At 44.3% G+C, this 27,596-nt stretch overlaps 2 protein-coding genes across 6 annotated transcripts in view; both read left to right on the top strand.

Moving 5' to 3' along the window:
• On the top strand, window positions 1–27,468 carry LOC129456151 (zwei Ig domain protein zig-8-like). Of its 3 annotated transcripts, XM_055232578.1 has the most exons (5): window positions 1–94; window positions 709–1,065; window positions 26,413–26,763; window positions 27,135–27,173; window positions 27,279–27,468. In XM_055232578.1, exons 1-5 carry the CDS (start codon window positions 16–18, stop codon window positions 27,353–27,355), a joined length of 903 nt encoding a protein of 300 aa, XP_055088553.1. In that variant the 5' UTR covers window positions 1–15; the 3' UTR covers window positions 27,356–27,468. The 3 variants fall into 3 exon arrangements, with proteins under 3 accessions (XP_055088553.1, XP_055088554.1, XP_055088555.1); XM_055232579.1 differs by lacking the exon at window positions 27,135–27,173; XM_055232580.1 differs by lacking the exons at window positions 26,413–26,763; window positions 27,135–27,173 and adding an exon at window positions 25,293–25,643.
• Window positions 1–27,596, top strand: part of LOC117390061 (butyrophilin-like protein 2) — a 147,797-nt gene that overhangs the window by 3,571 nt on the left and 116,630 nt on the right. The gene's annotated exons all lie outside the window — the stretch shown is intronic.

Below are 27,596 nucleotides of genomic sequence, written 5' to 3'. Positions count from 1 at the left end.
ACTCAGAGGACGACCATGAATCCAGGGAATAAACTCGGACTTTTCCTGCACCTGATGCTCCTGATGTGGACCAGAGGACAGACCCCCACTACAGGTCAGACTTTATGTCACTATATCAGGACTGAACCAGGACTAAACCAGGACTAAACCAGGACTGAACCAGGACTGAACCAGGACTAAACCAGGACTGAACCAGGACTGAACCAGGACTGATTGAAACATCTGAACCATAACTGACATGACCTTTAACCTTTTAGGAGGTGTAAGAGGCTCTCTGCTCCTCTGGCTCCTCTGGCTCCACTGGCTCCTCTGGCTCCTCTGGCTCTCTGCTCCTCTGGCTCCTCTGACTCTCTGCTCCTCTGGCTCTCTCCTCCTCTGGCTCTCTGCTCCTCTGGCTCTCTGCTCCTCTGGCTCTCTCCTCCTCTGGCTCTCTGCTCCTCTGGCTCTCTGCTCCTCTGGCTCTCTCCTCCTCTGGCTCTCTGCTCCTCTGGCTCTCTGCTCCTCTAGCTCCTCTGGCTCTCTGCTCCTTTGGCTTTCTGCTCCTCTGGCTCTCTGCTCCTCTGGCTCTCTGCTCCTCTGGCTCTCTGCTCCTGTGGCTCTCTTGGCTCCCTGATGATAAAGAGCCACATGAGACGACAGAGACTGTCCAGGAAACAGATCTGGATCAGAAGTGTGTTGTGACCTAATAGTCTGTGTTTAATGTTGCAGAGACTCTGGAAGTTTACTCTGGGACAAATGTGGTCCTGTCCTGCTCCGCTCCTCCAGACACTGACCTGGAGGAAGTGATTCTGGAATGGACCCGTTCTGACCTGGAAAAAAAGGATGTCTTCATGTTCCGAGATGGACGGCCATACCTGTCCTATCAGGACCATCAGTTCAGAGGTCGCATAGAGCTCAAAGACCCCTCCTTCAAGAGTGGAGACCTGTCAATCATCCTGAGAAACACCACTCAGCAGGACAGTGGGGAGTACGGGTGCCATGTCAACAACCCGTCACCCATCAAGAAACGCTCTTTGTACAACACACCACCAATTAAAGTCATTAACCTCAAAGTGCTCGGGCCAGGTGAGTCACATCTGTCAGTCGAGTCAGAACAGAAAGTGTAAGAGTAAAACTAGACCTCAGGATTATTCTGCCACAGTCGTTAGAGCTAAAATATATAAGTCATTCAGTTTTGATAAACCAGGCCACAGACTGTAACATGTTATAACGACACACTGATCCACACTGTCAGATTTCTGATACACAACATTTGACTGGATCAGATATGGGCTCTGTCCATGTCCAGAGGGGGCAGTAGTGAGACTGTTTACAGGCCGTAGTGACGCCTGAAACTTTCATGGTGTTTGAACCTGTGTTTGCACAAAGCTGCTCTGTAGGATCAGTGTAACTGGATCAGTTTAAGTCACTTTAGTTTTGAGGAAATAAATGTTATTTTGAGTTTTTCACTAAACAGGACCATGAGCTCAGACTGACCACAGGCTCCTGAAAATGAGCTCTTTAACCCTTAGAATTCCGGGTCATTTTGGTGAAATTGTCTTTGTTCTGACGTCTCCAAATTAAAATGATCACATTATTTAACCCTCAGTAGTAAATGCACAGGTTTGGGGTAAAGGTAAAACAAGCTCATGGCAAGGACATGGAAACACATCTATTTAAACCAGGACTAAACCGGGACTAAACTGGGACTAAACCGGGACTAAACCAGGACTGACCCACATATCTGAACTTTAACTGGCCTGACCTTTAACCTTTTAGGAGGACCACTCCCATAGCTCTCTGGTGTAAGAGACTCTCTGCTCCTCTGGCTCTTTTGGCTCTCTGCTCCTCTGGCTCTTTTGGCTCTCTGCTCCTCTGGCTCTCTGCTCCTCTGGCTCTCTGCTCCTCTGGCTCTCTGCTCCTCTGGCTCTCTGCTCCTGTGGCTCTCTGCTCCTCTGGCTCTCTGCTCCTGTGGCTCTCTGCTCCTGTGGCTCTCTGCTCCTGTGGCTCTCTTGGCTCCCTGATGATAAAGAGCCACATGAGGCGACAGAGACTGTCCAGGAAACAGATCTGGATCAGAAGTGTGTTGTGACCTAATAGTCTGTGTTTAATGTTGCAGAGACTGTGGAAGTTTACTCCAGGACAGACGTGGACGTGGTCCTGTCCTGCTCCGCTCCTACAGGCACTGACCTGGAGGAAGTGATTCTGGAATGGACCCGATCTGACCTGGAAAAAAAGGATGTCTTCATGTTCCGAGACAGAAAGCCATACCTGTCCTATCAGGACCATCAGTTCAGAGGTCGCATAGAGCTCAAAGACCCCTCCTTCAAGAGTGGAGACCTGTCAATCATCCTGAGAAACACCACTCAGCAGGACAGTGGGGAGTACGGGTGTCTCTTCATCAGCCTGTCACACGTCAAGAAACGCTCTGTGTACAACATACCACCAATTAAAGTTGTTAACCTCAAAGTGCTCGGTGAGTCACATCTGTCAGTCGAGTCAGAACAGAAAGTGTAAGAGTAAAACTAGACCTCAGGATTATTCTGCCACAGTCGTTAGAGCTAAAATATATAAGTCATTCAGTTTTGATAAACCAGGCCACAGACTGTAACATGTTATAACGACACACTGATCCACACTGTCAGATTTCTGCACCGATACACAACATTTGACTGGATCAGATATGGGCTCTGTCCATGTCCAGAGGGGGCAGTAGTGAGACTGTTTACAGGCCGTAGTGACGCCTGAAACTTTCATGGTGTTTGAACCTGTGTTTGCACAAAGCTGCTCTGTAGGATCAGTGTAACTGGATCAGTTTAAGTCACTTTAGTTTTGAGGAAATAAATGTGATTTTGAGTTTTTCAGTCTGACCTTTTACTTGAAAATCTAGTTTGCTCATGTGTGCGTTGTGTTACCATGGTAACCGATGAACATTCCACCAACAGACATACATGTAGAGCACCACCAGTGTGATGTCACTGGAAAGTGTAAAACTGTTGGCTAATGCTAATGCTAAGGCTCGCTAACTTGTGTCTGCAGTGTTAGTTGAGAGGAACATGTTTAACGGCACAAATCAGCTGTTCTGGATAAATCAGTTCTTTATGATCAGATTAAAGTCAAACTTGAGTCACTTCAGCTTCAGACAGAGCAGTGCTTCAGTTAGCATCACAACCACAGAGAATGTTGATGACATCATCTGTAAAGTCCACACAGCACAGTCTAGTATAAAACTTACATCTGTGTCATGACAAACTGTTTTCTCTGTGTCCCAGAGCGTGAGACCCGGGTACCTCCTTCCAGGGACGTGACAGGTGAGTGTGGCAGAGTGGTTATCCTGTCTCCTCTCAGTGAGGAGGTTGTGGGTTAAAGTCCTGGAGGTTGTGGGTCAGATTCCTCATGTCTCTTGTGTTTTTCAGGTGGAGGTTGCAGGTTCGAGGCTGGATTTGGTTTTGTGGCCCCTGTCTACATCTCGTTGATATTTAGTTGTTTTTTTAATAGAAAACATGTCATTTCTCTATTTGATTTTTAATTGAGAATTTAAAATTCAAACCCTCCTTACAGTTTAGCTGTAAGATTTGTCCAAAGCTCCGCCCACAAGCCTACATCACCCACAAGCCTACATCACCCACAAGCCTACATCACCCATGCTCCCACATGACAATTCTCCATAAATATACAAAAACATAAGACAAAACTGTACACAGCAGCATGACAAACCTGTTGTGCTGTGCAGGACTAACTACACTGAAACTGAAACAGGTCACTAGATGGAAAACAGTGGGAGGTGTAAGAGACACGAGGAGGAGGAGAAACTGAACAGTTTATTACAAAGAAAATTACAAAACCCGGTTGTAGGAAGCTGGGTCGGAGGCTGAGGTGATCAGTGGGTCTAAAAACAGAAAAACAGGAGGAGCTGGTGGATAAACTGGAGGAAAACCTGAGGATCCAGCAGCGTGTGTAGAAATGAGCAGGATCTTTGTCCTCCAGAGGGTGTAGCTTGATTGCTGATTGGCTGTAGGTGAGTAGTGGGTGAAGCCAGATTCTCAGCTCCAGACACAGAAGGGAGGGGGGAGACAGCACAGAAACACAGGGAAAAACTGGGATCCTCACACTTCTGTCATAACAGAGTAAAAGAACCAGACTTTTGAATGGCTCTTTGTACAGACCCAAAAGATTCAGATCCCATAAAAGAGCCAAAAGTCCCATCACCAGTGGAATCAGAGCATCAAAAATGAAAGTGAAACATGTTAATGTGTTGTTTTGGGTGAATGTAGCATTTTTTAAAACAGTAAAAGGAAACACAGTGATCTGAATATGTCACATGTTACAGTTAATGCCCCACAGAAGTAAATTCCTCCTCTTGACGCCTGGCAGCAGAAAGAGGTGAAAGTGAAGAACATTATTTGATTAGATTTTATTCTTAATTCAAATCAAATAGAGAAATGACATGAGGTCGTCCTGAGGACTCACTGCAGGACCTGCTCCTGTGGTTGTGTTTTTCACCTCCAGTTTCTCTCTATCTAAAACCTTCAACTCGAGCTAGAAATCTAAGTGTAATAATGGACTCAGACTTGAACTTTAACAGACACAACAAATCTGCAATAACATCTGCAGCTTTTTACATCTAAAAAACATGTCAAAAATCTAAGGTAAACTGTCAAAACCAGAAGCTGCTGCTCAGATCATGACTACAACCAGGAAGTACTTCACACATGTATCCTGTGGCTCCTGTGGCTCAGGTCTGTGGCTCCTGTGGCTCAGAGACTTTAAAGCAGCTCTGTGTGAACAAGTCTCTCCATGGACCAGAACCAAAGAACATCTCCCACATGAGGAGGACTAGACCGGGACTGAACCAGGACTGTTTATCTGCTATGACTGAAATGGTTTTATTCTGCCTCTTCTCTTTTAATGTTACTTTGGTTATTTATGTTTTGATTTGTTGTATTGTGATTTTAATGTCTTTCTTATTCTGTGAAGCTCTTTCAATGACTTTGTACAGCACAATCCATGCACAAATAAGATTGGCAAGGAAACTCTGACACTCATATATTTTTACTTTTATACTTTTATATATTAAAGAACTTGTAAAAAATACTTCATGTTGTTTTCACTCATAGAAATCATAGAATTAATGCGATCGTTCTAAGACTTTGGAGCGACATGTCTGTGTCACCCCTCAGAGGTCCAGGCGTGAGGTCCAGGCGTGAGGTCCAGGCGTGAGGTCCAGGCGTGAGGTCCAGGCGTCAGGTCCAGGCGTGAGGTCCAGGCGTGAGGTCCAGGCGTGAGGTCCAGGTCTGTCACTGGACAAATGTTTTATAAAGACATTTTGAGCTCATCTCAGAGGCTTCTTCAGCTCTGGTCAAACTGCTGCTGGACACTGTCATTGTCTTTCATAACAAAAATGGGTCAAAATGGTTCAGATCTGAGCCAAAGAAATGGGTTGAGAGGAACAGAGACAATCTAGGGCCTCAGACATCATCTGTCTCCTATTTATAACTCCATCCTCAGACCTGAACCAAAACAATAGAACTAGCCAGGATGCTAATAGTGAGAGCAACGATTAGGGGCCTGAATGATTATCATAAATAACGACTCAGGAACAGTTCACACTTGGACCTCACCAACAAAAAAACTGTAAACATAAGATATAAAGCAGTGTCCAGCACTAATCTGACCAGAACTGAAGTGTCTTGGACGAGCAGCCAAACGTCTTCATTTGAATTTTTCATTTGCTCTGGATCTTCAGAACAGGAAACATGAGCATTCTCCCAGAAGAATCAGTGCATCTCTCACTTCTCTGAGACTTTCACACATTTTGTTTTTTGCATCGACAGACACTGTGTGTCTTTGAGAGAATATAGATGGGAAGAGGTTTGACCTCTGACCTCTGACCTGGTGAGGAGCAGGTCTCTGCTCTGTATTTCAAACCTGTACTTTTAATAATTTGGCTAAGTCTATTCAACTTAACCAAATTATTATTTAGTTGGTTAGTTATATTTATATATTTGAAAATCAGAATAACATCAGCAAAATTAATAAATAAAATCTGAATAATAAAACTGAATAATGATAGTGATCATAATAATAACTGAATAAGTAAGAAGCAGCAGAAGAACCTGGTATGTGTTTGATAAACTGATAAACTCAGTTGTTCCATCGTTGAAACAGATGTGGTCTGATCCAGTCTGACAGGCTCAGTCTGTCCCAGACTCTGAGACTTCAGCCCTGCACAAGTGTAGTGTACGACAGCACCACCTGAGGGCGCACTACAGCTGCTCTGTGTTTAATACGCTGAAACTTGTTGCAATAATAATCTCATTTCAACACAAAAAATCTGAACCACCACATGTGTCAAGACCAAGGCCCGCGGGCCGCATCCGGCCCTCCAGACCATTTTATGTGGCCCACAAGGGGTTAAAAGGTATAATTTATTTATTTATTCTGTTATGACTCTGTGCTGCTACTACATCTCCCACAATGCACTGCAGTTGTTTCCTTTGATGTGACTGCATCCCGCCACTAGAGGGGGCTGTTTCTCCACTTGTGATTCTCCAAATCAAATCAAATCAAATCAAACTTTATTTATATAGCACTTTTCATACAAAAAAAAAAAAGTAACACAAAGTGCTTTACAAAGCATTAAAATCAGTCCCACCCACCAAACCCACCCAGCCACCCGACAGCCCAACAACCCAACCCCAACACATCAATAAACACAACCAGACAACCCCCCACCCCAACACACACTCCCACCCCCCACCTCAACACATGTTAAAATACCTCGGTTTCATTTAAAATATGTTTAAGTGGAACAGGCTGGATAAAGATGAACCAGATGAGAGAGAGAGAACCACCAGAGGAACCATCTGCACCAGGAGCAGGGTCACCCACAGCCACAGGACACCAGCCCAGGGCCCCGAGAAGAGATGAGGTCAAGACCAAACCTCCAGGGCCCACGAGCCAGGGCCCACGAGCCAGGGCCCACGAGCCAGGGCCCACGAGCCAGGGCCCAGCAGCCACAGCCAACCACAGCTCCTGGTGCAGAGGGCTCCTCAGAGGAAACACTGGCAAATCTAAAATGATTAAAAATAATAAAATAAGTCAAAACTAATAAATAAGTCAATAAATAATAAAATAAATAATAAAATAAATAAATAATAAAATAATCAATAAATAATAAAATAAGTCAAAACTAAACAAGTAAATAAAACATAAGTAAAACATAAACGCACTAGCCAGCCTAAATAAGACTAAATAAATAGAGAAGTAAACTAAAATGATAAATACTAATCAAAAGCTATGCTAAAAAGATGGGTCTTGAGCCTGCTTTTAAAAACCTGAATGTTCTCTGCGGCCCTGAGGTCCTCCGGCAGACTGTTCCATAGACGGGGGCCATAAAACTGGAAAGAGGCCTCTCCATGCGTGTGTGTCCTGACTTTGGGAATGACTAGGAGCCTGCTGCCGGAGGAGCGCAGGGGCCGCGAGGGTTCATAGGATAAAAGCAGTTCTGTAAGATAAGAAGGCCCAAGACCATTAAGACATTTAAAAACCAGTAAAAGAACTTTAAAATCGATCCTGAAACACACAGGGAGCCAATGCAGGGATTCTAATACCGGTGTAATGTGGCCCCGCCCCCTGGTCTTAGTCAGGACACGTGCTACTGAATTTTGTAATAATTGTAGATCTGAAATCGCCTTTTTGGGAAGAGCAGAGAGCAGGGCATTACAGTAATCTATACGACTGGTGATAAAAGCATCAGCGTCTCTGTGATTCTCCAACACACTCTGGCCACGAAAACTCAACAAATCTCCACAAAATGTCCAAGAAAAGAAAAACTGATGCAGAAGGACGGCTATTTCATGAAAGATGGGAAAATGAATCCATGTTTGTAGTTGATGGAGGTAAACCGGTGCGTCTTTGATGTCACGAGACAATGTCAGTGATGGAGTTCAATGTACGGCAGCATTTTGACACAAAACATGGCACTAAATATGCTCATTTTAGTCTCCAAGAAAAACAACGAAAAGAAAAACTAAAATCACAGCAGGAAATATTTACAAGAGCCAAGAACGATGCAGCAGTGAAAGCTTCACAGTGTCAGAGGACGTCACTTCCAGGTGCTTCTCTGAGGGTGTGTTTAAAGCAGCTGAAGGTGTGAGCAGGTTTGCCCGGGCCAGATACAGGCAGCAGGGAATCTTACATCACAGACCAACGACACCAGCAGATTTGTGGCTTATTCATTAGCCCCTGATGAAAGCACAGACAGTGCAGAACTGGCTGTAAATTAATTAAACCTCTCCAGCCACAATCTCCACGTGTCTGATCATCTGGCCATTGTTTTTGAAATCAACATACCCACTGCAGCTCCCAAAACAAAACGCAAAATTACTTTCCAAAACCTCAAATCCACTGATGCATCTGCAACAACTCACTCCTCCCTCACACAGCGTCTGTACGACATCAAAACCTGGATGACACACAATCTACTCAAACTAAACACTGACAAAACCGATATCATAATAATTGGCCCTAAAACACTAAGTCCTCCTCGAGCTTCTGTCTAAACTTTGATAATTCCACACTCACTCCATCCCCACTCATCCCAAATCTTGGTGTTCTCATTGACCAAAACCTCTCATTTGAATCCCATATAAAGCAAATAACCCGGACTGCCTTTTTCCTTCTCAAAAACATCGCACGCCTCCGCCCATCACTCACCTTTTCAGCTGCAGAAACTTTAATCCAGGCATTCATCACATCCAGAATCGATTACTGCAATAGCATCCAATACAGCACCCCCCCAAAAACACTTAATAAACTGCAACACACACAAAACTCTGCTGCTCCTCACACACACCCGTCTGTGTGAATCACCCCGGTCCTCCAAAACCTCCACTGGCTCCCCATTTCTCAGTGAATTCAGTTCAAAGTTCTTCTTATCACTTTCAAAGCTCTCCACAACCTGCCCCCTCCTCACAGATCTGCTCCGTCACCACACTCCCTCTCGCTCCCTCCGCTCCTCAAACACAAACCTCCTCTCTCTCCCCTGTAGGACCAAGCTCCGAACCTGGAGACAGAGCCTTCTCCATCACTGCCTCCACCCTCTGGAACACTCCACCACAACAACCCCAAGACGTCACCTCAGCACCTTCAGAAAACACCTGAAGACTCACCTGTTTAAAGCTTTAAATCTGTAATTATTATAAGTGTTGATTTTAAATGTTTGTATCTTTGTACTTTTTAAATTGTTCTTTTATGTAAAGTGTCTTTGAGTGTCTTGAAAAGCGCTATATAAATAAAATGTGTTATTATTATTATTATTTTTACAGCACAGTGAGTGAAGCAGACAGGTTGTATGTAGTTGTTTGTACATCATTGTCCAATGTGTTTGACTCAACTCCACTGAATAAATAAACTCATCAGCTACAAACAAGCGACAACAGCAACTTAATGATGCTGCACGGGCCTAAAGGGCAAATATTTGACAGCTCCAAAGTTGTGATCACTTAACCAGACACACTGAGCTCCTCACTGATCGTCCTTCAGGTCTTTGTGTCCAGCCCTCTGTCTGTGTCTGTGGTCTGTTCTCCGTGTTTGTGGCTCCCTGGTCTTCCGAATAATGACGTCTCGTGGTCACTGGAGCGTGGTCTCTGATTGGTTGATGCTAAAAAGTTCAGCTTTTTTGACTTTTGGGTCTTGAGCGTCTGACGCCTGGACGCTCCAGACATTTAAAAAAAAAAAAGTGGGAAAAGCAACTTAATTTAAACACAAGCTGACACAAAATAATGTCAAACAATTTCATAATAAACAGAAGAATAAGTTATAAGAGAAATAAAACATAAGTGATCAAATTCATCCAGATAAAAGTCACAGAAAAGGGGAGTGGGGTTTAGAGGAAGGGGCGAGGTTCACAGAAGCGTCACATCCACACAAATGCAGTACACACAAATCCAGCAGAGGTCGCTCTTCTGACTGTGTCAAATGATTCGAAGCAGTGTGTCATTTTCAGTGCAGTTGTCTCAAAGTGGTTCAATGTTTCATGAGGTTTTGGTTTCACTATCACTCGTGACGTTCCCTCTGACACGGAGCTTCAAACCACGCCCCAAAACTCGGCAGGGTTTTTTTCTGAAGCACTGCTCTGGAGCTTCAGGTCACGTGTCTGATGACGTTTGAACCAGTTCACCGCTTCATTCAGACTGAATCATCTGACTGGTTTGGTTCAATGGGCGGGGCTTTGAAAATCTGACAGGTCTCAGTTGTGTTTAAAATGGCTGAAACAGCGCGATGCGTTGTCTATCTGGTCAATAACATTTGGACTGATTTGATTAGCGGTCGTTGTTCTGTCGTTTACTTTCTTGGATACAACCAGGAAAAGATCTCAAGTCTGGGAGCATTTTGAAATGGTGCCACCGAACGAGGTTATTTGTTAACATATTTTTTAACTCTTATTTACACAAAAGAATAAATAAAACAAAGAATGAACCACACACACATCTCATTTTTAATTTGCAGGTGAAGTGTTTGCTTTGTTCCGGCGTCTGTCCTACAATAATAACACGTCATCAATGATGAGGCATTAACGTGCCAAACATGAGGATGGAGCCAGTGCTGCTGTGATGATGTGTCCACCAGCACCAGGTGAGTGGGCATCATGTTTTCAGTTTGAAGCAAGATATAAAGTATCACTTTCATCCTTCACTGCTCTTCTGTAAATGTTTATGAGCAATGAGTCCAGGTTTGTGTGTATAAAATGATTAAAATCATTCAAAAACTTCAAATCAGAAACGTGTCAGCTTTTCCCGGAGGCACACCACAAACAAAAATCCAGTAGGCTCAAGTAGATCCATAAACCAGGTTCTTTATTTCGGCACAGGCATCATTCAAACTGATTCGACACAATCTCCTGATTTTACATGTCCAGAGTGGATCTATATACTTAGGAGCACACGTCACATTCTCTTAATGATTAGCTTAGAATATACAGACATGAACATGTTATCTGGGTTCACTGAAGACACAGTGTGCAAAACATATATTCTTATCTGATCTTTCTTGGGAAATTTGCATGTGTTGGTACAAAATGCACATAACACGTCTACGTCCATGTACGTTCCAAGTACATTATGACATATCCGTGCCACACTGGCACCCACGAAAACATACAGGTCAAAGTATAATATATCAAGTATAATAATATCATGTTACATGAAACATTAATCTCACAATTCCCCCTTTTGATCACATCTCACATGTGATCACTAAACCAAAATTAAAGAGCAAGACGCTACTTTTACATAATAATGCATTCAACTTAAAGTTCCCCTAATGAGTAAAATATTAGCTTTAGCTTTAATCACTGCATTATAACACATCCCAGCCCTTAGACTAACATAAAACATAAATCAACACATGACTCTCGGACAGCAAATAAGAAACAAGGAGCACTTTCTGGGACTCAGAATTTATTTTCTATCTTTTAAATCAAAAGATCAATCTAAATACTTTTTATCAAACTTAGTCAATTGGTTCAGGACATGAGAATTTGTGACGAGGGAGCGTCTTCATTAGGACAGTGGCCCTGCACATGTCTTCGATCAAAGACATGGCATGACACAACATCCAATTATGACTAAGATAACAAACATTTTGTGGAGCCAATTTGACCAAGTGTTTTCAGATGCACCAGAATTTTTAGCAAATTCCATGGACAAAGACTTAAGGTGGTTCAGAGCCTTAGTAATACTCCCCTCAGGAGAGGTATTATTTAGTATATAAGTACAGCATTCTGCTCCAAACTTGATACATATTGATGATTCTTTGGCAAGTAACATATCTGGGCCAATCCTTTGTGTTTGGGTTTAGATTGATAAGACAACGACCTCTTAAATACATGATTATTTCTTGAGTTTACTCTGTATGACAATTTAATTTGTTTCAAATTTAGTGAATTTGCTGGACCTTATAGTGAATAGAATAATTAACATAATTATTGTACAAACACCATGTTTTTGATAGAATGACAGACAAATGTAAATTTGCACATAACCACCAAATATCTGCACGAGTGGTAGTGTGTTCAGTTAAAAGAAAATTCTTCATAATTATCAGAAGATAAAGTCTAATAACAGAAATGGTTAGTAAAACTTTCTATTTCATTTTTATCATTTCGTCTTGTGTCTATATGTATAACTGCATCTTTAAGGACACAAGTAGCCATTCCCATAGTCCAAGATGGTACATACACATAGGTACATCTTTTAAAGCTACTACGGGTCATTTATTATGTAAGTGATAGCATTCATCAGTTTTATCAAATGATTTTTAGTGAAGAGGTTAAGTATACAGGTCAGGCCCTTTTCATTAGAATATTGTATTGATGTAGTATTTGAGCCGTATACTGTACCCATTTTAGCCAAGTATTTTTATTCAGTTCATGTTTCAATTTTGTTTGTTTCAATTTGTTTCAATTTTTATTGCTTTGATTAAATCATTTTCTGGAGCAGGTTTATCAGGTTCAAAATTGTTGTTTAGATGTAGCCTTCAAAATGTAACTTTATTTTTCTATTGCAGGTACAGTATCAATGTTGGAACAGTGGAATCCTATGGAATATTCCAGAGTCATAAATGTTGGATGTTTAATAGATAATATTAAGGGATTACATCATTGAGTAATTGATTTGCGTCCTCTACAATGTTTTAGGTCTTGATAAGAAGCATAATTTTCCTATTTTTTGTTAAAGTAATTCTCTGTTGTAAGTCAGTTTCGAAAGTATTTTCTTCATTATTATACTGTCCATTGATTATAACTCTGGCGATCTCTATAACTTTATCATCGTAAACATTATTTTTGTCAGACACGTGTCCCAATACACAAAATAGTGACATACAAACCCCAGGATCATGTAGAGGGTTAATCTGAACATTTAAGACCAAAATGACGAGTCTGACAGCAGCAGGTACAGAGAGAGGAGACATAGTTTTTCAATAGAAAGTGAATTGGAGCCAGAGTCGATGGAGCAGGAAGTGCACCATGATCACTTCCTGTTTGGAACACAGTAGCTAGCAGGTTAGCTATGTCCATTTATATAAACAGTCTGTGGTTGTACACAATAATATGCAGTATGCTAAAGTCCCTGTTTTGTATGTTGATATTTTCCTTCATTTTTTTGTTTTTTTGTTTTTCTAAACCATGTACCGTAATGTAAGAATGTTCTTTTCTGGTGTAACCAAGAGTCTGAAACATAAAGTCAGAAGGTTTAATGAGTTCCACACAGGTAAAGTGAACAATGAAGCGACGGACTCTCCAAAATGGGCAAAACAAATCAACCATCTTGCCTCTGATTGTTCTGTATGGGACCACTGCAATTTTCAAGACACTTCACACAGTTCAAGACAAAACACAAATGAAAGAAACAGATAACAGCTTTTATTTGAAGGCAGTAACTGTAAATAAATACATTGTATAAATAAGTGACTGGAGGCGTCCGTGCTACGAGCTCAGACGACTGAACTCTGACTTTGGGGAGTGAGTGTTTTAAAAGTGCCATGATTCATTGCTATGCTTGATTTTCATTCGATTATTATTCAAATTAAAATAAATATATTTCAGTGAGTTTTGTGGTGTAGTAAAACTTCCTTCGATCGATACACCGACCCCGAGACCAAGTACGAGGTGTTGGAAGTACTTGGAGAGGGAGTTTTTGGGACGGTGACGAAGTGATCGAGCCACAAACCAAATTGTGGTTTTAAAAGTCATGAAGAAAGATGAAAAAATGTGTTTGAATTTCAAGAGGGAGCTGGAGATGTTAGAGCACATAAGCCCACTGGACCCAGACGTCTTCAACCTCGTGAAATTCATCGAGTTCTTTGATTTCCAAGACCGTCAGTCTATGGTCTTTGAGATGCTGGACATAAGTATGTACGACCTCACGCTGGAGGAGTTCCCTTTTTCACTGAACCAAGCTCGTCCAATAGCAAAGCAGCTCCTGATAGCTCTGCAAGGACTGCAGGATGTCGGCGTGATTCATGCCGACATCAAACCAGACAATATAATGCTGGTGAACCACAGAGAACAGCCGTTTAAAGTGAAGCTGATAGACTTTGGTGTGGCCAAACGCTCTGACCAAGTGTACCCTGGACAGATGATGCAGCCCATTTCTGTTCGTGCTCCAGAGGTGAGACTGGGGCTGCCTCTGTGGGAGGCTGTAGATATGTGGAGTCTGGCCTGCTGCCTCCTCTTCTTCTGCTATGAGACCGCAGAAGAGTTCTTTGGTTACTCCGACTTTGACAACATGACAAAGCTCGCCCACTTCATGGGAACACCAGCAAAGGAACTGTTGGATGAGGCAATGTACGCCCAGGAGTACTTTGTCTTAGAAAACAACAACTGGAGACTCAAAACTCTACAAGAGTTCAAAGAATCCACCGGTGAGGATCCTGACATGTCTGAGGAGCAGCCTTCAGCCTCTAGCCTGGAAGAACTCATCAAAACATCTAGAGAGTTTATGTCGGAACAAGACAGGGACGCGTTTCACGACCTCCTGAGCAAAATGTTGGAGATCAACGCGGAGAAGAGGATTACTCCAGCACAAGCCCTTCTCCACCCGTTTATCACCATGGACCATTTGCCTAAAGGCGATAACTACACCAAGGAGGCCCATGAGTTGATGCGCGTGGCTGAGACTATGTATGGCCCTCTGCAACGAGAGAACCTCGAGAAGATTGCAGAAAAGCAAAAAGAAGAAGCAATAGCTGCAAATGACTTCACCGGCTTCACGGATGACGGCTCTACTAGTGTGAGCTTCTTTAATGGGGCTGATGAAAGCACTGGTTCCCCTGGTGAGACATTAATCTGCCAGTCTCAAAGGTCAACTGGACATTACCAAACCAATGGAGATGTGGCCTCTCAGTCCAGTGGAGAAAAGGGTCAACCGAACAAATCAACAAACAAATCAACTCAGACGGCTTCTAAAACTGAGGGACCTGATGACATCCAGAAAAATGAGCCAGGAAATGGACTGGAGATGGTTGCAGTTTTGGAGTCAAAGACGGAGGAACAGCCCGAGTGGATACTGGAGGACATAGAGTTTCAGGAGGCTGACGTTACAGAAGCTCAAGAGGAACCTGTCAACCACGAAACAAGTCGCACTGTATCTAAACCTGATGATGTCCAGCAAAATGAACTGGACATAATTACAGTTTTAGAGGAAATCAATGAGGAGCCGTCTGCTGCTGCTGCAATAGAGGACATCACCAACCTGTTACAGGATTCAGAGGTCACAGAGATCCTAACTGGGACAGAAAAAGCCTCCAAGTCCACATTCAGCAGACTGATTCCTCATCCTCTGCGTGTGCTATTTTCAAGACTGTGCAAGCTCCTGCGACGCCGCCAAAACAAACCATTTTTCACAAAACCGAAATGGATCAAACGCCAAACATACATCCATCCATTTTCTTCCTCTTATCCGGGGCCGGGTCGCGGGGGCTCAGTCTAAGCAGGGATCCTAGACTTCCCTCACCCCAGACACGTCCTCCAGCTCCTCCGGTGGGATCCCAAGGCGTTCCCAGGCCAGAGAGACATAGTCCCTCCAGCGTGTCCTGGGTCTTCCCCGGGGCCTCCTCCCGGTGGGACATGCCCAGAACACCTCCCTAGGGAGGCGTCCAGGAGGCATCCTGAGCAGATGCCCGAGCCACCTCAGCTGCTCCTCTCAACGTGTAGGAGCAGCGGCTCTACTCCGAGCTCCTCCCGTGTGACCGAGCTCCTCACCCTATCCCTAAGGGTGCGCCCGGCCACTCTGCGGAGGAAACCCATTTCGGCCGCTATCAAACGCATCTCAGTTTTTTTCAAAAAGGTCCACCACATCTGGGCCTTCCAAACCTTAGATCTGTGGTTCTTAACCTGGGTTCAAACCCTAGGGGTTCAGTGAGTCAGTCTCAGGGGTTCGGCGGAGGTCAAGACACGCACCCGACCCTTGTTTAACTGGTGGGGTTCAGTACCTCCAACAAGGTTAAGAACCACTGCCTTAGATCCAGTAACACAAGAACCAGTGAGAACGCTTCTTTGCATTAATAAAAAATAAAATAAAAATAAATATAGTTTCTTGTCTTATTCAAACATTTCCAAGCCGTAAAATTGTACAATAGTGTTTGAAGACAATTCACATGAAGGTAGATAATAAACATAGGACTTTTGCTGCAGGGTTAGAGTCAGTGGAGTCAATTTTATTAGTTAAATAAAAGTACTGGAGAAAAAATACTAAAAGCAAAAGCAAAAATATCACATGAAAAAATCTACTTAAGTAAAAGTGTTACCTGTTTAAAAATTTAACAAGTATTTTGCACATATTTTCACATCTTATAAGGCGTCAAATGTCAAATCAAATCAGTGTGAGATGAATTTTGTTCAACAGAAACAACTGAAGATTTTTTTCTAGCTGTTTTTGTTCATATTTTTTTGTGCAAATTATGAACGAAAATAAATAAAAATAAACCCTCAGCCTTTGCAGCAGGTCTCAAACAACGAAAATGACTTTTACTTTTCAGCCCTGTTCAAAAATGTAGTGGAGTAGAAAGTACAGATACTGATCTCAAGTGTAGTGAAGTAAAAGTAAAAAGTATTCACTGTTAAATATACTTAAGTAAAGTAAAGATACCTAAAATGTGTACTTATCCTCCTGGGACCTGGCGTCCTCATATGTGGACAACACATTTTGGGTTGTCTAGGCCACAGTGCAATTTTTTAGAAGAAGAAGAAGAAAAGCAACAATGCAAAAATGTTCAATTTAGAATTTAGAGTTTAGAATGTTCAGAGTATATATTTTTTATTTTATTTTTTTGTAAAGCACATGTCTCCTGCTCCTGTCTCTTCACATGAGACACATTTTTATAAAAGGCACAATTGTTGTTTCTCATTTTGTTTTTACGGGACAAATGTTGTTGTGTTTCAGGGTCTTAATAAATAGTTTTTACAAATCATTATTCAAATATTTTAGCAAAATTATTAAAATGTCACATATGAGGACATTTGTTTTACATCACTTTTCTCAGAAACAACATAATGTTAAAAAAAATTAATTCTTTGTTTTTACACTCATCAGGTCCAATCAGCCCAAATAACAAAAAGAAATGAATAAAACATGTGATGAAAGAGCTCGGGCTTCAGGAGGTTAAAGGTCCTTTATTACACAGAATTTACTCTTTAAGCTTTAAGTCATGTTATACCTCCTCAAACACAGACCTGGAGTTGTGTTTTGTTTCATTCACACATGTTTGAGTCGCACTTTATTATTAGTCTGTAACATCTACAAAGCTCAAAAGAATCTGTTCCACCTTGTGATGTCATCAAGTGGAAGTTTTCAAGTGAACAACTACATTTGACCTTTTCTTCAGTAATAATTGGCAATTCCATCCAAATGATTCTAGTGAAGGTGTGTGGAGTTTAAAAACACAGTGGAGCACTTCCTGTATTACCACAGGATGACATCACGAGGTGGAACGGAGTGTTTTCAGTTTGAGAGAAAAGCCTAAATGTGCAGGGTTTGTGTGTTAAACATGTGAATGAAACAAAAAACACAATTCCAGGTCTGTTTGTGATGAGGAAACAACATTAGAACAGATCAAAAAACAGTGTATGTGGCATCAGAACGAGGTTGGAAATGTTGTTCTTGTGGTTGAATTCACTCTTAAGCTTCTTTCATATGGTGCATAAATAAATGAATGAGGGCAGTGTTCACTTCAGTCCACACACTCACAGCTTCAGTTTAAAACCTCCAAACACAGATATGAAGAATCATGTGGTGAGATGTGGATCAGAGCAGCCTGGAAACGTTTCAGTGGAGTCCATAATAAAGCTGATACCAAGGATGAAGAATTCAGTGGATTTATTGATTTGGAGTGAGATCCAGAGTAAACTTGTTGTTTTTTCTGCTTTATTTATCTGATTAACTGTTAATATCGTACGTTAACAAACCAGACACGTGTTCAGTTCTGTCTGTGCTTCATGGAGCTGAATAAATATGTGTTATGTTACGGTTGTTTATACATGTTACAGTTCAATTGTTGGACCTGTTGTGTTTGTAATACCTGTGAGAAAATGTACTTGACTCGTTTTCTTTTACACATTTCATATTTTATTTCCCCTTCATTTATAAAACCATAAAGGTGATGATTTTTCATTTGGAACAGTGTTGTAAATGTTTCGTTTATCATAAGTCTACTTTAAGGTCATAGATACTACTTCCTGTTTCAGCCTTTTACGCTAATGCTAAGTCTTACCCGATAGAGCACGATTCAAAAATATAAAATTTGGGGTTCAGTGGTTTGTTGACTCGTAGGACAAAGAGGAGTGCACATTTTCCGTGCGTCATGTGCAGTTTTGTGCGTTTATGTGTTATGAGCCAGAGCTTATGTTATATTTGATGTGTTTGTTCTACGGTGTGAACTGTGAAGAAGAAGTAAGACCACGGTAAACATCACAGTAAACTCTCGTGTTTCTCGTGTTTGTGGACAAGCCAGAATATGTTACATTAGCGTAGCGTATCTGATTAACTGCTAATATCTTAAGTAAACGCACCAGACACATGTTCAGTTTGTTGTCTATGTGTTAGCGTTATCGTGCTGTACTGATATTCAGCCTGTTGTTCCCTATTTTATTATTATTATTTTAACTTGTCTGTAAAATAAATTCCCCCCCAAAACATGTGACTCGCATGTGATTTTTATGCATTTTTTTCGTTGGTGCACCTTATACTCTGGAGTGATGTATAGTTCAGAAAATACAGTAATGTTATAATTATTTGAACAATTTTTTATTGCATTTATATAAAACAACAGTGACATTAAATCTTTTACAGCAAAAGACCAAAGCAAATCTTTTATTAGGCTGTTGCTCGGACGTCTCATTAAGGCGTTCACTTAATGCAGAGGAATTTAAAACATGCTTTTTAAATCGATGAGAAGCCATGAACCTTCAGAGGAACAGGGAGAAAACGGCGGAGGAGAGGAGCAGCAGTACCACAGTGGGAGCAGTGGGGGCGCTCCCATTGCACAAGTCGCCCTCACAACAGCTCAAGGGGCTCTTACACAGAGCGTTGGGAATACAGCCTCTTGCGTAAACTCCTGAGGAACAACAAAACAATTCATTTGAGTTCAGTCACAAATTTGAAATGATGTCGTCCACATTCCCTGGGGAGAATGTGTTAGACTGTTAGACTTTAATCTGAGCTTTTTAACACAATCTGAGGATAAAGAACTGTACTTATCTGGATCTACAACAGATGAGCTGATTTGTGCTGTTAAACACGTCCCTCTCAAATAACATTACTCATGAGCTAGCATTAGCATTAGCATTAGCATTAGCATTAGCCAACAGTTTTTCAGTGAGTCACTCTCACACACTCACATGCACACTCACATACACACTCACATGCACACTCACATACACACTCACATGCACACTCACATGCACACTCACATGCACACTCACATACACACTCACATACACACTCACATACACACTCACATGCACACTCATGCACACTCACATGCGCACTCACATGCACACTCACATACACACTCACATACACACTCACATACACACTCACATGCACACTCACATGCACACTCACATACACACTCACATGCACACTCACATACACACTCACATGCACACTCACATGCACACTCACATACACACCCACATGCACACTCACATGCACACTTATACACATTCACATGCACACTCACATGCACACTCACATGCACACTCACATACACACTCACACGCACACTCACATACACACTCACATGCACACTCACATGCACACTCACATACACACTCACATACACACTCACATACACACTCACATGCACACTCACATGCACACTCATGCACACTCACATGCGCACTCACATGCACACTCACATACACACTCACATACACACTCACATACACACTCACATACACACTCACATACACACTCACATGCACACTTATACACATTCACATGCACACCCCTACACACTCACATGCACACACACATACACACTCACATGCACACTCACATACACACTCACATGCACACTCACATACACACTCACATGCACACTCACATACACACTCACATGCACACTCACATGCACACTCACATACACACCCACATGCACACTCACATGCACACTTATACACATTCACATGCACACTCACATGCACACTCACATGCACACTCACATACACACTCACACGCACACTCACATACACACTCACATACACACCCACATGCACACTCACATGCACACTTATACACATTCACATGCACACTCATACACACCCCCATGCACACACACATACACACTCACATGCACACTCACATACACACTCACATGCACACTCACATACACACTCACATACACACTCACATACACACTCACATGCACACACACATACACACCCACATGCACACTTATACACACTCACATGCACACTCACATACACACTCACATGCACACTCACATACACACTCATACACACTCACATACACACTCACATGCACACTCACATGCACATTCACATACACACTCATACACACTCACATACACACTCACATGCACACACACATACACACCCACATGCACACACACATACACTCACATACACACTCACATGCACACTCACATACACACTCACATGCACACTCACATACACACTCACATACACACTCACATGCACGCACAGGGACAACATTTGAATAAGATTCAAAAAATAAAGGAGCTGGAGGTGGGGTTTACTTTTTTATTTTAACATATCAAAATAAGCACAAATATGTGGACACACGTGTGCTTATTTTAAATTAAAAAAAAAAAAAAAAATCAAATTCTAAAAAACTTTTTTTCATTTTCAAAGTTGAAGACTCCAGTCTCTCGTGGGATGACCAATAAAAGAAAAAATCACCAGAACCAAAGATGTTCTTGTGGTTGACTCAATCCTCAGTAACACTCACATGAGAAATGGAGACAAAGAGTCACCAGCTCATTCACTCAGTTTATCTTCTGTTTCAAAAATTGAAACGAAAGAGAAACTCAGGCTGAGGCAGTTCCACCAAAGAGCAGCAGGGGGGGCTGTTTCCTCCAGACCAGAGACAGAAACAAAAGACAAAACTGCTTCAGTAAAGCAGGAAAAGACACTGACCACACGTCCCTGTTTACACAGGACTGTCCCAGTGTGTCCCCTTTGTCCCAGTGTGTCCCCTTTGTCCCAGTGTGTCCCCTTTGTCCCAGTGATGTGTTGAAATGTCCCAGATGTGTCCATGTTTGACCAGTGTGTCCCTGCTGCAGCAGATTTGTTCTGGTCATTTTCAAGCTCATGTTTCTGTGTTTTGTCTCAATCACACGTGTGTCAAACTCAAGGCCCGGATGGTTTTAAATTGTCATTTTATCAGGCCATATTTTTATATCTTTGCAACTTGAAAAAGTAATAAATACAGAAACAGTTAATTATTAAGTTTAAAAAGTAGCTACATATATTTTATTTCTGGCTTTTTGATGGCAGCCATTTTGCTGATGTGGCCCTCGGTGAAAAAGTGTTTGACGCCCCTGATCTAGATCTAAAAACACTTTTATAAAATCTAAAAACATGTGTTTAAATGAGACGTATATGACACGTCTGTGTGAATATTTCATCTGTGGCTCATGACGTCAAATCAGAAACAAGACAAACTACATTTGTCACATTCTTATCTTTATTTGTGTCTACCTCTCGCTCTTCTCACTCCTCTCTCTTGTTTCTCTTCCTCCTTCACACACACAGGTCAAACTTACTCAGTCGTTCAGGAGTGAATCCTCAGAGGACGACCATGAATCCAGGGACTAAACTCAGACTTTTCCTGCCCCTGATGCTCCTGATGTGGACCAGAGGACAGACCCCCATTAAAGGTCAAACTTTATGTCACTATATCAGGACTAGACCAGGACTAAACCAGGACTAGACCAGGACTAAACCAGGACTAATCCAGGACTGAACCAGGACTAAACCAGGACTAAACCAGGACTAAATCAGGACTAAACCAGGACTAATCCAGGACTAAACCAAAACTAAACCAGGTCTAAATCAGGATTAAACCAGGTCCAATTCAGGACTAAACCAGGACTAAACCAGGACTAAACCAGATGTAAACCAGGTCTAAACCAGGACTAAACCAGGACTAAAGCAGGACTAAACTGAACATTCTCTGTTTGGTATGACACAGATTTTGTACAGTTGTTTTACAGTATAAACTCTTTCAAACTTAAACATTTTCTGCTCCGCTGGCTCCCTGCTCCTCTGGCTCTTGGCTCTCTGGCTCCTCTGGCTCTCTGGCTCCTCTGGCTCTCTGTTCCTCTGGCTCTCTGGCTCCTCTGACTCTCTGCTCCTCTGGCTCTCTGCTCCTGTGGCTCTCTGCTCCTGTGGCTCTCTGCTCCTGTGGCTCTCTGCTCCTCTGGCTCTCTGCTCCTCTGGCTCCTCTGGCTCCTCTGGCTCTCTGTTCCTCTGGCTCTCTGGCTCCTCTGACTCTCTGCTCCTCTGGCTCTCTGCTCCTGTAGCTCTCTGCTCCTGTAGCTCTCTGCTCCTCTGGCTCTCTGCTCCTGTAGCTCTCTGCTCCTGTAGCTCTCTGCTCCTGTGGCTCTCTGCTCCTCTGGCTCCTCTGGCTCTCTGGCTCCTCTGGCTCTCTGTTCCTCTGGCTCTCTGGCTCCTCTGACTCTCTGCTCCTCTGGCTCCCTGCTCCTCTGGCTCCCTGCTCCTCTGGCTCTTGGCTCTCTGCTCCTCTGGCTCTCTGCTCCTCTGGCTCCTCTGGCTCTCTGGCTCCTCTGGCTCTCTGTTCCTCTGGCTCTCTGGCTCCTCTGACTCTCTGCTCCTCTGGCTCTCTGCTCCTGTGGCTCTCTGCTCCTGTGGCTCTCTGCTCCTGTGGCTCTCTGCTCCTGTGGCTCTCTGCTCCTCTGGCTCTCTGCTCCTCTGGCTCCTCTGGCTCTCTGGCTCCTCTGGCTCTCTGTTCCTCTGGCTCTCTGGCTCCTCTGACTCTCTGCTCCTCTGGCTCTCTGCTCCTGTGGCTCTCTGCTCCTCTGGCTCTCTGCTCCTCTGACTCTCTGCTCCTCTGGCTCTCTGCTCCTGTGGCTCTCTGCTCCTGTGGCTCTCTGCTCCTGTGGCTCTCTGCTCCTCTGGCTCTCTGCTCCTCTGGCTCCTCTGGCTCTCTGGCTCCTGTGGCTCTCTTTTCCTCTGGCTCTCTGGCTCCTCTGACTCTCTGCTCCTCTGACTCTCTGCTCCTGTGGCTCTCTGCTCCTGTGGCTCTCTGCTCCTGTGGCTCTATGCTCCTCTGGCTCTCTGCTCCTCTGGCTCCTCTGGCTCTCTGGCTCCTCTGGCTCTCTGTTCCTCTGGCTCTCTGGATCCTCTGACTCTCTGCTCCTCTGGCTCTCTGCTCCTCTGACTCTCTGCTCCTCTGGCTCTCTGCTCCTGTGGCTCTCTGCTCCTGTGGCTCTCTGCTCCTGTGGCTCTCTGCTCCTCTGGCTCTCTGCTCCTCTGGCTCTCTGGCTCCTCTGGCTCTCTGTTCCTCTGGCTCTCTGGCTCCTCTGACTCTCTGCTCCTCTGGCTCTCTGCTCCTGTGGCTCTCTGCTCCTCTGGCTCTCTGCTCCTGTGGCTCTCTGCTCCTCTAGGTCTCTGCTCCTCTGACTCTCTGCTCCTCTGGCTCTCTGCTCCTGTGGCTCTCTGCTCCTGTGGCTCTCTGCTCCTGTGGCTCTCTGCTCCTCTGGCTCTCTGCTCCTCTGGCTCCTCTGGCTCTCTGGCTCCTCTGGCTCTCTGTTCCTCTGGCTCTCTGGCTCCTCTGACTCTCTGCTCCTCTGGCTCTCTGCTCCTGTGGCTCTCTGCTCCTCTGGCTCTCTGCTCCTCTGACTCTCTCCTCCTCTGGCTCTCTGCTCCTGTGGCTCTCTGCTCCTGTGGCTCTCTGCTCCTCTGGCTCTCTGCTCCTCTGGCTCTCTGCTCCTCTGGCTCCTCTGGCTCCTCTGGCTCTCTGTTCCTCTGGCTCTCTGGCTCCTCTGACTCTCTGCTCCTCTGGCTCTCTGCTCCTGTAGCTCTCTGCTCCTGTAGCTCTCTGCTCCTCTGGCTCTCTGCTCCTGTAGCTCTCTGCTCCTGTGGCTCTCTGCTCCTCTGGCTCCTCTGGCTCTCTGGCTCCTCTGGCTCTCTGTTCCTCTGGCTCTCTGGCTCCTCTGACTCTCTGCTCCTCTGGCTCTCTGCTCCTCTGGCTCTCTGCTCCTCTGACTCTCTGCTCCTCTGGCTCTCTGCTCCTGTGGCTCTCTGCTCCTGTGGCTCTCTGCTCCTCTGGCTCTCTGCTCCTCTGGCTCTCTGCTCCTCTGGCTCCTCTGGCTCTCTGGCTCCTCTGGCTCTCTGTTCCTCTGGCTCTCTGGCTCCTCTGACTCTCTGCTCCTCTGGCTCCCTGCTCCTCTGGCTCCCTGCTCCTCTGGCTCTTGGCTCTCTGCTCCTCTGGCTCTCTGCTCCTCTGGCTCCTCTGGCTCTCTGGCTCCTCTGGCTCTCTGTTCCTCTGGCTCTCTGGCTCCTCTGACTCTCTGCTCCTCTGGCTCCCTGCTCCTCTGGCTCCCTGCTCCTCTGGCTCTTGGCTCTCTGCTCCTCTGGCTCTCTGCTCCTCTGGCTCCTCTGGCTCTCTGGCTCCTCTGGCTCTCTGTTCCTCTGGCTCTCTGGCTCCTCTGACTCTCTGCTCCTCTGGCTCTCTGCTCCTGTGGCTCTCTGCTCCTCTGGCTCTCTGCTCCTCTGACTCTCTGCTCCTCTGGCTCTCTGCTCCTCTGGCTCTCTGCTCCTCTGGCTCTCTGCTCCTCTGGCTCTCTGCTCCTCTGGCTCCTCTGGCTCTCTGGCTCCTCTGGCTCTCTGTTCCTCTGGCTCTCTGGCTCCTCTGACTCTCTGCTCCTCTGGCTCCCTGCTCCTCTGGCTCCCTGCTCCTCTGGCTCTTGGCTCTCTGCTCCTCTGGCTCTCTGCTCCTCTGGCTCCTCTGGCTCTCTGGCTCCTCTGGCTCTCTGTTCCTCTGGCTCTCTGGCTCCTCTGACTCTCTGCTCCTCTGGCTCTCTGCTCCTGTGGCTCTCTGCTCCTCTGGCTCTCTGCTCCTCTGACTCTCTGCTCCTCTGGCTCTCTGCTCCTGTGGCTCTCTGCTCCTGTGGCTCTCTGCTCCTGTGGCTCTCTTGGCTCCGTGATGATAAAGAGCCACATGAGACGACAGAGACTGTCCAGGAAACAGATCTGGATCAGAAGTGTGTTGTGCCCTAATAGTCTGTGTTTAATGTTGCAGAGACTCTGGAAGTTTACTCTGGGACAGACGTGGTCCTGTCCTGCTCCGCTCCTCCAGACACTGACCTGGAGGAAGTGATTCTGGAATGGACCCGATCTGACCTGAAAGACAGTAACGTCTTCATGTTCCGAGACAGAAAGCCATACCTGTCCTATCAGGACCCTCAGTTCACAGGTCGCATAGAGCTCAAAGACCCCTCCTTCAAGAGTGGAGACCTGTCAATCATCCTGAAAAACACCACTCTGCAGGACAGTGGGGAGTACGGGTGTCTCTTCAAGAGCCTGTCACACAACAAGAAACGCTCTGTGTACAACATACCACCAATAAAAGTCGTTAACCTCAAAGTGCTCGGTGAGTCACATCTGTCAGTCGAGTCAGAACAGAAAGTGTAAGAGTAAAACTAGACCTCAGGATTATTCTGCCACAGTCGTTAGAGCTAAAATATATAAGTCATTCAGTTTTGATAAACCAGGCCACAGACTGTAACATGTTATAACGACACACTGATCCACACTGTCAGATTTCTGCACCGATACACAACATTTGACTGGATCAGATATGGGCTCTGTCCATGTCCAGAGGGGGCAGTAGTGAGACTGTTTACAGGCCGTAGTGACGCCTGAAACTTTCATGGTGTTTGAACCTGTGTTTGCACAAAGCTGCTCTGTAGGATCAGTGTAACTGGATCAGTTTAAGTCACTTTAGTTTTGAGGAGTTTTGAGTTTTTCAGTCTGACCTTTTACTTGAAAATCTATTCAAACTTTTTTTTCTCTAAAAATGTATCAGATTGTGTTTGCTCATGTATGTGTTGTGTTACCAACCGATGAACATTCCACCAACAGACATACATGTAGAGCACCACCAGGGTGATGCCACTGGAGAGTGTAAAACTGTTGGCTAATGCTAATACTTGCTAACTTGTGTCTGCAGTGTTATTTGAGAGGAACATGTTTAATTTCAGATTTAAGTCAAACTTGAGTCACTTCAGCTTCAGACAGAGCAGTGCTTCAGTTAGCATCACAACCACAGAGAATGTTGATGACATCATCTGTAAAGTCCACACAGCACAGTCTAGTATAAAACTTACATCTGTGTCATGTGTGTTTTCTCTGTGTCCCAGAGCCTGAGAGGATCCAGGCACATCCTGGACAAGATGTGGTCCTAAAGATGGCGCCCGTGTACTTCCATGTGACGTCCTTCATGTGGAAACGCCCAGAGGATCAGGAGCACTTTGTGTTTCTCCACGGCATGGGCCACCCGCACCACCAACACCCCCAGTACCAAAACCGGGTCGAGCTCGAGAACCAAAACCAGACCCCAGACCAGATCATAGACCTGTCCGTGATCCTGCACAGAGTCCAGCCCAGAGACAGTGGAACCTACCACGGCTACATCGTCCAATCACAGCAGCGCAGGAAGAGAGACATCCACCAATCAGAGCCCGACAAAGTGATCATCTTGGAGGTGACAGGTGAGTGTGGCAGAGTGGTTATCCTGTGAGGAGGCTGTGGGTTAAACTTCTGGATCAGTTTCGTCACAAGTCAATTTAATTTTGAGGAAATACAGTACATGTAGAGCATCACCAGTGTGATGTCACTGGAAAGTCTGTAAAACTGTTGGCTAATGCTAATGCTCGCTAACTTGTGTCTGCAGTGTTATTTGAGAGGAACATGTTTAATTTCAGATTAAAGTCAAACTTGAGTCACTTCAGCTTCAGACAGAGCAGTGCTTCAGTTAGCATCACAACCACAGAGAATGTTGATGACATCATCTGTAAAGTCCACACAGTCTAGTATAAAACTTACATCTGTGTCATGACAAACTGTTTTCTCTGTGTCCCAGAGCGTGAGACCCGGGTACCTCCTTCCAGGGACGTGACAGGTGAGTGTGGCAGAGTGGTTATCCTGTCTCCTCTCAGTGAGGAGGTTGTGGGTTAAAGTCCTGGAGGTTGTGGGTCAGATTCCTCATGTCTCTTGTGTTTTTCAGGTGGAGGTTGCAGGTTCGAGGCTGGATTTGGTTTTGTGGCCTCTGTCTTCATCTCGTTGATATTTATGTTTTTTTAGAGAGAAAACATGTCATTTATTTTTTTGATTTTTAAATGAGAATTTAAAATTCAAACCCTCCTTACAGTTTAGCTGTAAGATTTGTCCAAAGCTCCGCCCACAAGCCTACGTCACCGACATAGCCTACGTCACCCACAAGCCTACGTCACCCAAAAGAGGTGAAAGTGAAGAACATTATTTGATTAGTTTTTATTCTTAATTCAAATCAAATAGAGAAATGACATGAGGTCGTCCTGAGGAC

Source organism: Periophthalmus magnuspinnatus, chromosome 3 (genome assembly GCF_009829125.3).
Source record: "Periophthalmus magnuspinnatus isolate fPerMag1 chromosome 3, fPerMag1.2.pri, whole genome shotgun sequence".
In the NCBI taxonomy this organism is placed as follows: domain Eukaryota; kingdom Metazoa; phylum Chordata; class Actinopteri; order Gobiiformes; family Gobiidae; genus Periophthalmus; species Periophthalmus magnuspinnatus.
This window is presented reverse-complemented; position numbering and strand designations above follow the sequence as displayed.